At 38.0% G+C, this 14,571-nt stretch overlaps 1 protein-coding gene across 1 annotated transcript in view; it reads right to left on the bottom strand.

Moving 5' to 3' along the window:
- Positions 1-14,571, bottom strand: part of CNTNAP2 (contactin associated protein 2) — a 1,742,807-nt gene that overhangs the window by 822,985 nt on the left and 905,251 nt on the right. Inside the window, exon 12 of the mRNA XM_017502914.1 lies at positions 13,116-13,235. Coding sequence (XP_017358403.1) covers positions 13,116-13,235 — 120 coding nt within the window. The remainder of the gene's footprint in view (positions 1-13,115; positions 13,236-14,571) is intronic.

Raw genomic sequence — 14,571 nt, 5'->3', positions numbered from 1 at the left:
ACACACACACGCTCATATATATCCCCCTAAAGCTAGGGAATTTACACACACATACACACAAACATATATACCCCTAAAGCTAGGGAATTCACATATATCCCTAAAGAAGCTAGGGAATACACACACACATATATATTTATCCCTACAGCTAGGGAATACACATACACACACACATACACACACACACATATCCCTAAAGCTAGGGAATACACACACACACACATATATATATCCCTACATCTAGGGAATACACACCCACACTCATATGTATACAACCCTAAAGCTAGGGAATTCACACACACATACATGCATGCACACATATGTGTGTATATATATATATATATATATATATATGTATATACCCCTAAAGCTAGGGAATTCACACACACATGCCTGTGCGCCCAAACACACATACATATATACTGCTACAGCTGGGGAATACACACACACACGCAAACATGCACACACTCTCATATATATTCCCCTAAAGCTAGGGAATTTACACACATATACACACACACACATGTATATACCCCTAAAGCTAGGGAATTCACACACACACACACACACACACACAACCCTAAAGCTAGGGAATACACACACACATATATATGTAACCCTATAGCTAGGGAATACACACACACACACACACCCCTAAAGCAACCAAATATACACACACACATGCATGTGCACACACACACACACACACACCCCTAAAGCAACCAAATATGCACACACACATGCATGTGCGCGCGCACACACGCACACACACACACACACATATATTTCCCACAAAGACCAGGAGATTATGAATCAATAGTAGCAACAAAATTTTGGAGGATGGAAAGCAAATGAATATGTGCTAATTGACTTAGTAGATCTAAGAATACTGAATTTTAACTCAACAGTCTGGAAAGATGAGAGCCAACCCAATTTACGACCATGAATCCATAAAAGATTCAGTAATTAATAAAGCAAGGAGAACTGGGTTAAGGCTGTTTGACAGATAGTAGATCCCTGGGTCTCCTAGGCCTTGTGGCTGACTGACTGCTTCTCTCTCACTCGCGTAGATAACTGGAGGTTTATTTTCTAAAAGAATCCCTGCACTGAGAAGACCCAAGTATAGCAGAGGATGTGGAAACTACACAGAAAATGGAGATTATCTATGCTTATACCAAATACTGACTGTTCATGCTCTTGAACCTCTTTTCCTAAGTGGTTCTAAGATTGTTGGCAACCAGATCAGAAACCTCCAGGAAAGAAATTTTAAAACTTACCCTTAGATTATCTGACTAATAAAAAGAAAAAGAAAAAAAATAAAAAATGCTGACAACAGGTGAGACAGTCCCAAAACTGGAACACTCAGCTTCCTGTGTGGTGAGGTGATCACATAATTTATCATCCACACAAGGACACTACTGAGAATAAAAGGAAGAGCCATTCACAAGGACGTCAGAGAAATGGGAGGAAAGTGGGGCATGGGTATGAGGCATGTCAGGACATAATTGTTACTCTAATCCAGAGCTAACCTCCAAGTCAGCAAGACCGTCCTACCCCTAATAATAAACACACAGCTAATAATAATTGCGAACATGAGGAAAGCTGTGAAGGTCAGAAAAAAAAATGAACAGAATCAAGAAACTTGGAGAAAACTAAGAAAGAAGGGGGAAAAGATGTTTATTCTCATTGGGACACACACAAAAAAGGCACTGAATTCATAAAGCAATAATAGAACACTATTAAAAAGGAAAATTTCAAGAAGAAACACTTTGATTTAAAACCACAATGAAAAGAATTCTAGAAAGAGGTAAATCATAAGAGACAGAATCAAAAACAGATAAATAAAAAGAAATTTAAGAACATGAGTTACCAATGTTAAAGTGAACACCCAGCGAATACATGAAAACTGACCTATTCCAAATCATGTTGTTTTGAAATTTCAGAACATTTGTGACAAAAAGAAGATTCTTCTAACTTTCAGAGAAGAAACAGGTTGTACTGAAGGATTAAGAAGCCACCAGGGATGTGCTACATCCAAAAGAGAGAGTAAAATTAAAATGAAGAAGACATTATATAAAGATCATGAATTCCAATATAGGGGAGATGAAGACATTCTTGGTAAACACAAACATGGTGAAGATGAAGTCCATGATGATGGTACACCCCATGTATAAAGGACAAATACCTCAGGTTAGAGAAAAGTGAAATGTCAGCAAGATGCTCAATATTATTTTATAGTCTTTTAAAACCTGAGAGCAAAAGATGTCAGATTCTACAATGTACTAATAAACTTCCTGCTCTGTCCTCTATGTCCTGCTTCCTGGAGCAGCGAGAGTGTTCATTTCACCTATCAAAATTATGCAGCCTTGTCTTAGCCCTAAAACCTATAGCTATGCCACATGAGCTTAGAAACAGAAGCGCAAATTGGAGTATGGTGAAGATTGAATAACATGGATGCACATAAAAGCAAAACATGAGTAATAATAGTAATGATAAAGTTAATGATACAGCAAGTTCTTACATACTCTCACCTTTTAATGCTGATTTTATTCAAAATCTGAGTAACAACAGAATATGGGATTAATAATTATGTGAAGAGTGGTCAATCCCAATGAAGCTGCCTGTACATAAATGCAGCAAACAGAGTTTTTGACAACTTCATCCACAAGTATTTTTTTTTCCAAAGTTGTATTTTCATTCTTCATTAATGAGACAATTACTTTGATGTAGCCATCATTTATGTGGGGCACTGATAACTTTTAAGGCCTCTAGTTTAAGTCAGTTCCAGGAAATATGACTTTAAATATTTTCCAGTTTGGGGAACATATGATATTGGTGCAGTTTACAATTTAACTTTATTGGTTGTGGTGATTAGACAAAGCCATAATAGAAAAAGAGAGATTAGCTGCCACATGAGATTCTCCTTCTAACATTTCCAGGAACATTCTGATATGAAACTTGATGTACTCGGAATAAATAAAAGGTGACCCATAAAATTGAAAAACCTAGTTTGGAGAAACAGAAACACAGTTATTACTGGCTTTAAGTTTAGCCAGAAGAGAGGAATTTGTAGTAAAAAAGTACAAGATTATTCCTGTGGTTTTTGATTTTTGATTGCAAAGCAATTAGTTGAACTTAATTGAATTTCCCAATGTGTGTGTGTGTGTCTCCCATCCTGTTTGAAGAGTTGATTATTGTGGACTAGGCAAGAGTTTCAGATTCCAAGCACCAAAGGAAATCAAACAACAGCCCATAGCCATACACAATGTGGATTTTGAGCAGAGAAATTGTATAACAAAAGCAGTGCTTTTAAAGCACAAAAGCAAGCAGTGTCTATAAGATACTGTTTTGTCAAGTTACATGAAAATATTTGAAGGAAGAGCATTGGCATATAAAGTACAATTTTGGAGGCTTCAGAGGGCTGAGTGACCTGTTATGCATCTAAAGCCATTTTGCCTCGATTTCACCTGGGGTCTTGTACCCCCGTTCTGGGTCCTCTCCTGTGGTGTAGGCCTCACTGGATTTCATGGTTTTTCTCTCTTTCCCTTCCCTTTTTTTGATTTTTTGAGAGCTTCTGTAGCATTAACCTATCCCTATGGCTGACACACAATGAAGACGAGATTACCAATAAAGCCTGGCAGGCAGAAGCTGTCTATGGAACGAGGCTGAATCCAGAAGAAGTCTTCGGGAGTGGGTAATCAGTACGGAGGAGAGTTCTTTACAGGCTGTGTTTGATCAGTGAGTTGGTTCCGAGATTTTCAACTGAAGCTGTATAAGCAGAATTGAATTCAAAGATTTATACCGATGGTGAAGAACTGAAATAGCCGAGCGCGTGAAGCAGGAGTTGCTGAGTGATTACAAAGGTTTATAACAAAGACAGCCTGTGAGAGGTCGACAAAGGGGAGAAGATGTGACTGAAAGAAGACAGAAAGGACAGCCATTCTCTGAGTGGGTTAACCATAGAGGAGGTAAACTAGGTTAGGAGACAGAAAGAGGAGAGAAAATGGCTTTGATGAGAAAAAAGTAAAAACGAGTGGAGGAAAAATAATGGAGGATTCCAGTGTACACATCAGAGAAATAGCTAGCATATACAGGCAAATGAAGGGGTTAGAAGGTTAGTAGGGTCCAATTTATGAATGTTAATAAGCCCTAATATAGAATAGGCTCTGTGTGTCCTAATCTCTACATGATTTCATTCCTAAAAGCAGAAGAATGAGACACTACAATCACATTAAGTGTTACAGATGATATCAAGTACGGTTCCATTCAATCTTGTTGCATACTCAAACAAGATTTTGTTAGATTCAGTTTAAGACCTTACATTGAAAAATTAACTAGATGTTGGGGATAGAGTTTAAGTTATTCTAAACGTTGGGCTCAGACCCTAAGGGATGATAAACCTAGGTATAAAAAAGAATACAAATTATGTAAAGCTCTCAGGAAATTACATTAGAGAAAATACTTGTAGTTGAATTAAGAACTAAAAATGATAATATAATGGTTTATATATTGATTTCATTTAAAATATGTCCTCTGATTAAAAGGCATTAGTTAGATAATAAAGAAGTAAATTGTTTATAACAAAAATGATGTCCAAACCACAGATAATAAATCAGAGCTGTTTAAGGAAGTTTTAATGATAATGAAGAGATTTGAATAAAAAAAGATCATTTCAGCAATCATATTGCAAGTCATACTACAGAATATAAATGAGAATGCAGTGCCTATATATGTATGAGCTTGTGTGCACATACACATACACACATGGTTGCTACAAACTAGCTTTGAACATACAAGTCTAGCTAAAAAATCAGGCTTCATTATTTACTACATGTGTGGCCTAGGACTTAATTTCTCAGAGCTCTAGTTTTATCATCAAAAAATGGGAGAACAATAGCAATACCCACCTTGTGATGTTGTCATGAGTTACTGGATGAGTTAAGGCATGTGATATTTTAAAAATGTGCCTGGCATTTAGTTTGTTCTCAATTATATATGCAGGTATCCATATAAAATATAAAATCTTTATCACACAATTCCTAATGTGTTAGTAATTGTCATCTCTGGTTGACAAGTAATTTTTATTTTTGCTTATCTCTATTGTCAAGTTTTAATCAAATAATATGTTACAACTATAAGACTGTTGCTATTCAAAAGGTAGAAACAAAGGTTGTTGCAATTGTGAATAATGTACAGAGGCATACAGGTAAGCATGCTAGACAGAACTCTAAAATGGTCTTCAAGATTCCAGCAACCTGGTGAGTACACCAGGTATAATACCCTCTCCTAGACTGGGATAGGGCCAGAAAATACGACGGGGTGTCACTAATGGGATTGGGCTTCTTTATAAGAAACAGGTGAATAAATTTTGCAGGTGTAATGAAGGGCTGTAATCTGGTGATTTTGCATTAATCAAATGGGTGTAATTATCCTGGGTGATGACCTAGTCAGGTGAGTGCTGGAAAGTGAGTCAGAGAGGCAAAGCCACAAGGCAGGGACCAGGGAGCACCCTCTGGGAGCTGACAGCAATCTGAGGCCAACAGCCAGTAAGAATATGAGATGTTGGTCTTGAAACCACAAGGAACTAATCTATCAACACCTGTGTAAGATTCTAAGAAGATCCCAAGTCTCTGGTAAAACCCGAGCCCTGGCTGACACCTTGGTCTCAGCCTGGTAAGACTCTGAGCAGTTGACCCAGGTAACCTGTGCCTTGACACACAGAAACTGTAGATACTAAATTTGTGTTGCTGTAAACTGCTAAGGAAAAGAGCACAGTCATGTGTCACTTAACAACAGGCATCGGTTCTGAGAAATGTGTCATTAGGTGATTTTGTCACTGTGGGAACATCACAGAGTTTACTTACACAAATCTCAGTGTTATAACCTGCTACACACCTAGGCTGTGTGGTGAAGCCTATTGCTCCCAGGCTACAAACCTGTACAGTGTGTTACCGTACTGGATACTGTAGGCAATTGTAACAGAATGGTATCTGTGTCTATAAACCTATCTAAACATAGAAAAGGTACAGCAAACATACAGCATTATAATCTTAAAGGACCACCATTGTATATGTAGCCTATTGTTGACTGAACATGTATGGGTGCATAACTATACAGTAGGATAGAAACTGTTTTGCTTTGTGGACATGGGGAAGTGGAGGTGGGTGGGTTTATGATATTTTGCACTACAGCTCAAGTCTGCCACCTCAGTGACCCATTTCCTCCTGCTCACGCTGTACTTCTAAAGCCTGCGAGACGCATAACACTAAATACAATACTAACACTGAGTACAAGTGCTTAGAAACTTCAGTTACAAGCTCTCTATAAATATTAGATTAAAAAGTCATGAACAGCTTTTACCATTATAGAGGATAATAGAATTTGATCAGCTAAATCCTGGGGCTTTATAAAGCACAAATTATGTAAACAAGCTTAATGGCTTTTTGATAAAACTACAAAACCAGTGCTAGGAAGAACGCAAGAGGAGTTCTTTATTTGGACTTTAAACTTCATGCACTAGAGCACAGATGCTTACTTAAATTAAGAAAAAAATGAATGCAGGGAAAGTTATAGAGAAAATGAATTAGAGGATAGAATATGAAAAAAAATATTGTCTTAGGTTTAAGGATAGACAGGAAGTTTCCAAGGATAATGGCTGGATCTTGCTTTATTTACTATTGTTACTCTTAACCATCTAGCAGAAAGACTTAAATGAAACTTTAAATACAAAGCTTCAGGGTTTCTAGGGAGAGGATGCTGGTAACACCTGAAGAAAATAGAAATGAAAAGCTTAAATGTTAGGAAAAAAATGTACAATTAAAAGGTTAATACTGAAAATATAAGATCGTTTTCACAAAGTTTTAAAACCAAATTTTCAGAGGGAGCATAAAAACAGAGAAGGCAGGCAAGGATAACAATGACCACATTTTATAATGTGCCCTAACATCTAAAACAAGAAACCAGGCTTTGGCTTTTACAGGATGATACATTTTTTAAAAAAAAGGATTCAGTGAAAAATCTCTCCTCAATGTCATCAGCTGTGCAGCACTTGAAATACTCTGTAATTTAGGACACCCCCTAATTTCCAAATTTCTAAGAGATGTACCTCTGAACTGCAGATAGCCAGAAGAATTACATAGTAGAACAACTGCCTTATGATAAAAAATGAACAAAGTCAATTTATGTCAAACTTAGCCAAGAAATAGTAAATTCAAACTTGTTTGAGATAAGAGGTTTCTATCTAAATTATTTGACTGCAAGCAGTAATTTTTTTCATGTCTCATGGTAACAATAGAAATTTTTTGAATGAAAGGCAGTATAGAAATCAACTTATTCCATTTCCTGCACTTTATTTACAAGAAAACTGAGACAAAGATTATTTATTTTTATTATCTATTTTTTGAGACAGAGTCTTGCTCTGTTACCCAGGCTGGAGTGCAGTGGGGCCATCTCGGCTCACTGCAACCTCTGTCCTCCGGGTTCAAGCGATTTTCCTGTCTCAGCCTCCTGAGTATTTGGGATGACAGGTGTGTGCCACCACACCCACCTAGTTTTTGTATTTTTTGTAGAGATGGGGTTTTGCCATGTTGGTCAAGCTAGTCGTGAACTCCTGACCTCAGGTGATCTGCCCACCTCAGCCTCACAAAATGCATGAGTCACTGTGCCCAGCCAAAGACTTTTTATAATAAATGTGTTCAAGGTCCTACAGTGACTTTGTGTAGCATCTGCCTGTAGGATAACTTTACCTGGTTGAGTTACAGGGACCTAAAGCAACACAGAATCTTACCCTTTTTCCTAGTTTTCCTCTGCTTTTCTGTGCTCCTTGTCATGGGGTTATCATTTTCAACTTTTTCTACCTCATCAGGTACAGTCTGGCCAATTCACCTTCTTAAATACCCATCAAATCAATCTCTTCCTCTTTTACTTTATTGCTACTACTTTATGTTCCCATTTTCAACTCCTGAATTACTACAGGTGCTTTCGAACTTGTTTCCCTCTCTTAAGTCCCAGTGGCCTTTGAAGAACCTTTTTCACGGCTGCCAAAGTGATGCTTTTAATATACACTGCCTGATGAAGTTGCTCTTTTGCTTGAAACCGTCCATTGCTTGCTTTGTCCTGTAACTTCAGGACAAAGTTTCAACTGCTTTTCATCCTACACAAAGCATTTTATAAGTTGACCTATTTTTCCTTCCCTGGATTTCCCAGCCTCATAACACCTCCTTGTTCTTCAAGACTCAGCTTATGAGTCAGCCGTTTTATGGAAGATTTTGCTGGTGTCCTATGCAGTGCTTAAAATGCTCTGTCATTTAGAACACTCCTAATTCCCTAGGATGTAGCTCAATTCCCTGACACTGCCTGTGCAGCATCCTTAGAAGGTTCATCATTCCTGGCCATACCATGTTCCCTGCATTCTAGTTGCTATTTATTGCCATACTTCTGTGGCACCACCACATCCATTGTGCATGTGTGGATGGATGCCAAGTTGCTCTTTATTCTCCAAGTCCTTCTGTCATTCTCTAGGATCCAAGCAGTCATTTCAACCTCCACACAGATGATCTATCTGCTCCCAAATGCCCTTAGACACTTTTTCTCTATCTACCCTCAATTATGTATATTTTTCCAAACACTTATTAAATATTTTAACACTAGAACCCAAATCTCTATCTACTGAATGATTGAGTAATATGGTTTAGCTCTGTGTCCCTGTTCAAATCTCATCTTGAATTGTAATCCCCACAATCCACATGTGCTGAGGGAAGGACCTGGTGAGAGATGGCTGGGTTATGGGAGCAGTTTTCTCCATGCAGTTCTCATGATAGTGAGTGAGTTCTCATGAGATCTAATGGTTTTATAAGTGTTTGACAGTTCTGCCTTCACATGCTTTCTCTCCTGCTGCCTTGTGGAGAAGGTGCCTGCTTCCCCTTCTGCCAGGATTGTAAATTTCCTGAGGCTTCCCCAGCCATGAGGAACTGTGACTCAATTAAAGATCTTTCCTTTATAAATTACTCAATCTCAGGGAAGTTCTTCATAGCAGTGTGAGAAGGAACTAATTCCTCCTCCCACTCATCCTCCTCCTCCCCTTTGACCTTGCCCTTCCCTTCCCTTCCTCCTCCTCCTTTTTCTTGACAGGCTTTCTAGCACTTGGGCTGGAATGCAGTGGTGTGATCACGGTTCACTGTAGCCTTGATCCCCCAGGCTGAAATGATCCTCCCACCTCAGCCTCCCAAGTAGCTGGGACCACAGGTGTGCACCACCACACCCAGCTAGGGTTTTTTTTTTTTTTTTTTCGTAGAGATAGGGTCTTGCCATGTTGCTCAGGCTGGTCTTGAACTCCTGGGCTCAAGTGATCCACCCTCCTCGGCCTCCCAAAGGGCTGGGATTGCAAGCGTGCGCCACTGTGCCCTGCTTATTGAGTTTCTAAGAGCTCATTTCTGAGATGCTGTTTCTTTGTTATATCAACCCCCAAATGCTATTATCAATTCTCATATATTAACATGTTAATAACTGGCACATTTATATCTCTAACCCAAACAGGCTTTTGGGGCTTCTCCAACTGCAAAATTTGCATCTCAGTTTGGATGGCATATGGCACTTCACATTTAATTAGTCAAAACTAAGTTCTTCAGCTTCTTTTAAAACTGTATTACCCTTATTTTCCACTTCTTCTAAATGGCACTATAATTTATCCAGTTATTCAGTCCATATGTTGAGAAGTTAGTATTGATTACTGTCTCTAAACATTCTCATCCAAACTTTTACCAATCCTGTCAATTCAACCTTCAAAAGAAATCTAAAAATGTATCAGTTTCTCATCACTTTAAACTATCACTACCCTAGTTCAAGGGATCATCATCTCTTCATTGGACTTTTGCAGTAGCGTCAGAACTGGTCACAATGTTTTCATTCTGTCTCTCATAGCAGTCCAAGTGGTAGATGATTGAATGTAATCAAGATCTTATTCTCCTGATTAAAATCTTTCCATGGACTCCCACCCACTGTAATTGAAAAATAATTGAAAAATAAAAAAATAAAAGCACCTTTTCTTCTGCCCTACACTCATTATAGCTGGTCTGCTCTGGCCTGCCCCTACTCACCTTTCCCCTGCTTTATTTTGAGTCCCTCTCTTAGGCTCACTATGTTCCAGCCACTGGGATTTCAGTTCTTTGGAATAAGCCAACCTCCCTTGTGCCTTAGGGTATTGATTTATAGGGCTCATTTCTCTTCTTTGCCTGTTTGAGTGCTTGTCTCCTTTTATACTTCAGGTTTGGGGGAGCATATATAATTTTTCATGACATAGAGTTATAGATCAAGACTTTATAGAATATGTCATGCTGTTACTCTCTCTTCTTTAACATTTATCTTTTGGAAATGGAATAGCCCAAGCCAAGCCTTGTGCATCATATTCTCTTAATGATGTTAAATCCACATGCTTTCCAGGAAAAGAAAGCGTTGGCCAGTGACAAAGAACTAAAAGGTGCCTGCTGGCCTGTAAGGCAAGATTCTTCGAGGGTCCCTGACAACACTGATGTTCATCACTCTCTTGCATGAATAGAAGAAAAATATTCTAATTGCAAAAAGTTGTACTCTGCTCCTTACAGCTCAGACTGCATCTAAAGTGCTGAGTTAAATTGCAGCTGTGCTCTTTAAGGGAGATATAGATGAAGATAAGACCTATGTTTCTGAGCGAAGGGTTCAATGTACAGGAGAAGCTCTCCTGAAAGTAAACTAGTCCTGTGTGTTGTGTGTGTCCTTCACGAGAATTGTGTACATTATAGTTTTATTTCTTTTTATAATTTTTTTGAGATGAATGTAGAACAATAACTAAAATAAATTCTTAATTGTCCAATCCAAGCCAGGATGCCCTGATTTTCCTTGAGGTTAAGAATAGACTTTATTGTATTATATATTTTCATATATTAGGAGAAACCAAAATCAAGATTCTTTTAAATTAAGTCAGGTTATCATAGGTTAATACTTTAGGGCTAACAAGATAAAACCGAAGATATATAAAAAAGAATTTGAGAGTGTTAATAAGTCCATTGTCAGTAAACTCTTAGATTAATCTCTCTGGTAAGTGTGTTCCTTCTCTGAGGCATGCCTAGAGTTCTTTTTCAAAATAGAAAAATAAAATAAAATGGGAGCTAGCATCTTCCAAATTTCTAGAGGAAATTTAGCAATTTAGGAGATGCTAGCTCCCATTTTATTATTTCTATTTTGAAAAAAACTTTTTGAGACAGGGTCTCACTCTCTTAGACTGATCATGACTCACCATAGCCTCGAATCTCCTGGGCTCAAGGGGATCTTTCCACCTGCGCCTCCTAAGTAGCTGGGAATTTTTCTAACTAGAAATGTGGTCTCACTATATTGCCCAGGCTGGTCAGCTTCCATTTTATTGTCTTCTTTGTATGTCTTCCATACTACATTGATGCCTTCATCATTTTCCCTTCTATTCCATACCATGCCTGGCTTCCTGATACTGCTAAGAGTTCCCCGCTGGTATCTGCTTGCCTATAGCATCCTTCATGGTTTTCAGTTCTATTTGCACAATATGATTTCCATTTAGACATAATGAATCAGAGTCTGCAGGGATAGAGCCAAGAAGTTTGTGTGGAAAACAAAACAAAAACAAAACAAAACTCCATATATGGTTCTGAATTATAGCCCAAAGTAAAATCCATGGGCTGCAAATAGTTCAGTTTGAATCTTGCCTGAGAAATATGGGCAAGTTATTTAACTCCCAAAGCCTCTAAAATTTTTCATCCAATTACTTTTTTATTTTTTTTCCCCAAGACAGAGTCTTGCTCTGTTGCCCAAGCTGGAGTGCAGTGGTAGCATCTCGGCTCACTGCAACCTCAGCCTTGCAGATTCAGGCAATTGTCCTGCCTCAGCCTCCAAAGTAGCTGGGATTATAGGCACGTGCCACCAAGCCCAGCTAATTTTTGTATTTTTAGTAGAGACAGGGTTTCACCATGTTGGCCAAGCTGGTCTCAAACTCTTGACCTTGTGATCTACCCACCTCAGCCTCCTAAAGTGCTAGGATTACAGGCGTAAGCCACCATGCCTGGCCCTCATCCAATAACTTTTATTGAAGGTTTACCATGTGTTAGACAATATGCTAAGAACCATATGCAGGTTATCTTATTGTATTCATATGATAATGCCATGAAGTGAGTATCCTTATTGACTCATTTTACAGATAAAGATTCTGAGGCTTATTGCATTTAGTAAAGTTAGTAAAGTGTCAAATATTACACATGTGATTAATGAAGCCGGGATGTAAACCCAAGTGTCTGTCTAAAGGATTTACTATGGTACTTGGCAGATGATAAACAGTCACACTCAGTAATGACCATCAGTAGCATCATATTATCATTACCCTTATCATCATATGCCCAGGACTTCATATCAAATGCTGGTCTTTTTCTGAAGCCAGTAAATAACGCATACCTCACACCTTCTTCTGGATTTTTGAAGGGTAAGATGTTGCCAAGTGTCTGATGGAAAATCTGTTTTTAATCTCAGGGATATGTACATCTTAAACATTGTTGTGGAAGTTTATAAGAACCCACAATCTCATTTAATATGGAAGTGGAGAAAAACTAGGTTCTCTTCCCAAGAAGAAAACCCCAAATATATTTCATGAAAGCTTCCGGTAATTTTTGCTATTGTCAAAATGGGATTTCAGTACTTAGAAAGATTTCTTCTATAACCATTGAGAATAGAGGAAGGTCTGATATGATCTAAAAGCTTCCTCCAGCATGCACAGTGAAGATATTGGAGCCGTGATACTGAAGTTCCTTAGTCTAGGTTACCAGTCCTTGCTGTGGGCTTAACTTTTTAACTTTACTTTCTGGTTTTCCCTCCGACATGTTGATTTTTTTACAGAAATGTTTCTTAATTGTTCATGTCAAAGGTAAACATTTTGAAAAGCATAGTGTCAAAATGTTTTACTGATTTAATAACGCATTTTGCCATCTTATCTAACAAATCCAGCAATATCTTACTGATTAGATGTGATAAAAGCACAGCACCAAAGAAATAAACCATTGGTGGAACTACTTATTCATAACATAGAGAAATGCAATCTTCATAAAACATAAATGTGACACAGTTACCTGTCATGTTGCAGTAAACTTTCAGAGGCCCCAGAGGTCCACTGCCATCAGGATCTATCCAGTAGTAATTGGACGTCTGGCCTAGGTGTTTGTATGCTTCACAGGAAGGCTCGTAGATAGCTAGAACAAAATATCCTATATAAGCACAGCACAGAACAAATAGCTCCCCAGATAAATGCCCCAGTGGCACATGTAATGCCAGCAAACCATTAGTTAGGAGTAGTTCTTCTTCCTAGAATCAACATTCTTTTTCTCCAAATTTAAATTCATGATTTGCTTCCTTCTCTAGAAGCATTCCTGACCTAACAAAGGCAGCGAGCTCCTGGTATGAATTTATGATGAGGAAAGGACTAAAACAATCATTAAACAAATGTCATGTTTATTTTCCTGGGGCTCATGATCATTGAAAAAAATTTTTAATTTATAGTTGTTTGTAGATGTTAGCCCCTTACTATCAAAAACTTTATTTTCATAAATGTTGTCTGCTTCGTTGGTTGTCAACTAAGAGGCCAGAAAAAATAACCCTTCACTCTCTCTGCTTCTCTCTTCTGGACACACACACATACACTCACACACACACATATTTTTTGCATAGTTATTTCAGGTTTCCCATAAGTAGTATGCAATTTTGAACCTTCCTTTAACTCAATAAAAAAAAAAAAAAGCTAGGAAAGAAATTTCTCTGATTCATTTTATTTGTTCCAAGTACTTTAATTACATCAAATCGAGTTTCTGCAGAAAGCTGACATTCATATAATTAAATTATGTTCTTATTGATTATTTCCCTTTTTATTCCAGTGCTCATGACAAATTTTCTTTTTTGCACAGAGACTGCACCTATTTTCAGAAGCACAAAACGGACATTTACATATCTCCTTTGTAGTTAGAACATCTAAAATGCTGCTGTGAAAACTTTTTAAACAGCTCCTCCCAGGAATTCATGAAGAATATGAAAGTTCTCTTCAACTAAGATATGGCTTTGGTAAAAATATGTCCACCTGATGACACAAGCAGGGAAGTCTTTGGGTAAATTGGACTTGAATCGCACTCCTAGGGGTTGTCATGTGTTAAATTACAAAACAGCACAAAATAAATTACAAAACATTGTAAAGCTTATAATTCTAATGTACTAATTAAAAATAATTGCATGGTCCTAGAATTAGAGGGCTTTCACTGAGAAGGGTCTCAGTGCCACTTCTCTGGATTTCCAGCTTGGCTGTGCACAAACCTCAGTAGTTACTCTCACAGGAATAATTAGGCTCTGGAAAATCTCATTTCTCCAACCAAATTCACTAGTGCCTGGTTGAGATCAGAAAGTCAGTTTCATGGGTGGTCTGATTTGGGACCTCCCTTTTTTAACCTTCCTCTGCCAAGATCTCCGTGCCTCCTTTGGCTTTCTCCAAGGAGGTAAGACCTTCAACTCGATGTCATTTCAATGACAGCATACTAGAATTAA

This window comes from Cebus imitator, unplaced genomic scaffold, assembly GCF_001604975.1.
Source record: "Cebus imitator isolate Cc_AM_T3 unplaced genomic scaffold, Cebus_imitator-1.0 Scaffold304, whole genome shotgun sequence".
NCBI lineage: Eukaryota > Metazoa > Chordata > Mammalia > Primates > Cebidae > Cebus > Cebus imitator.
The sequence above is the reverse complement of the archived record's forward strand: the minus strand, read 5'-3'. Positions and strand labels throughout refer to the sequence as shown.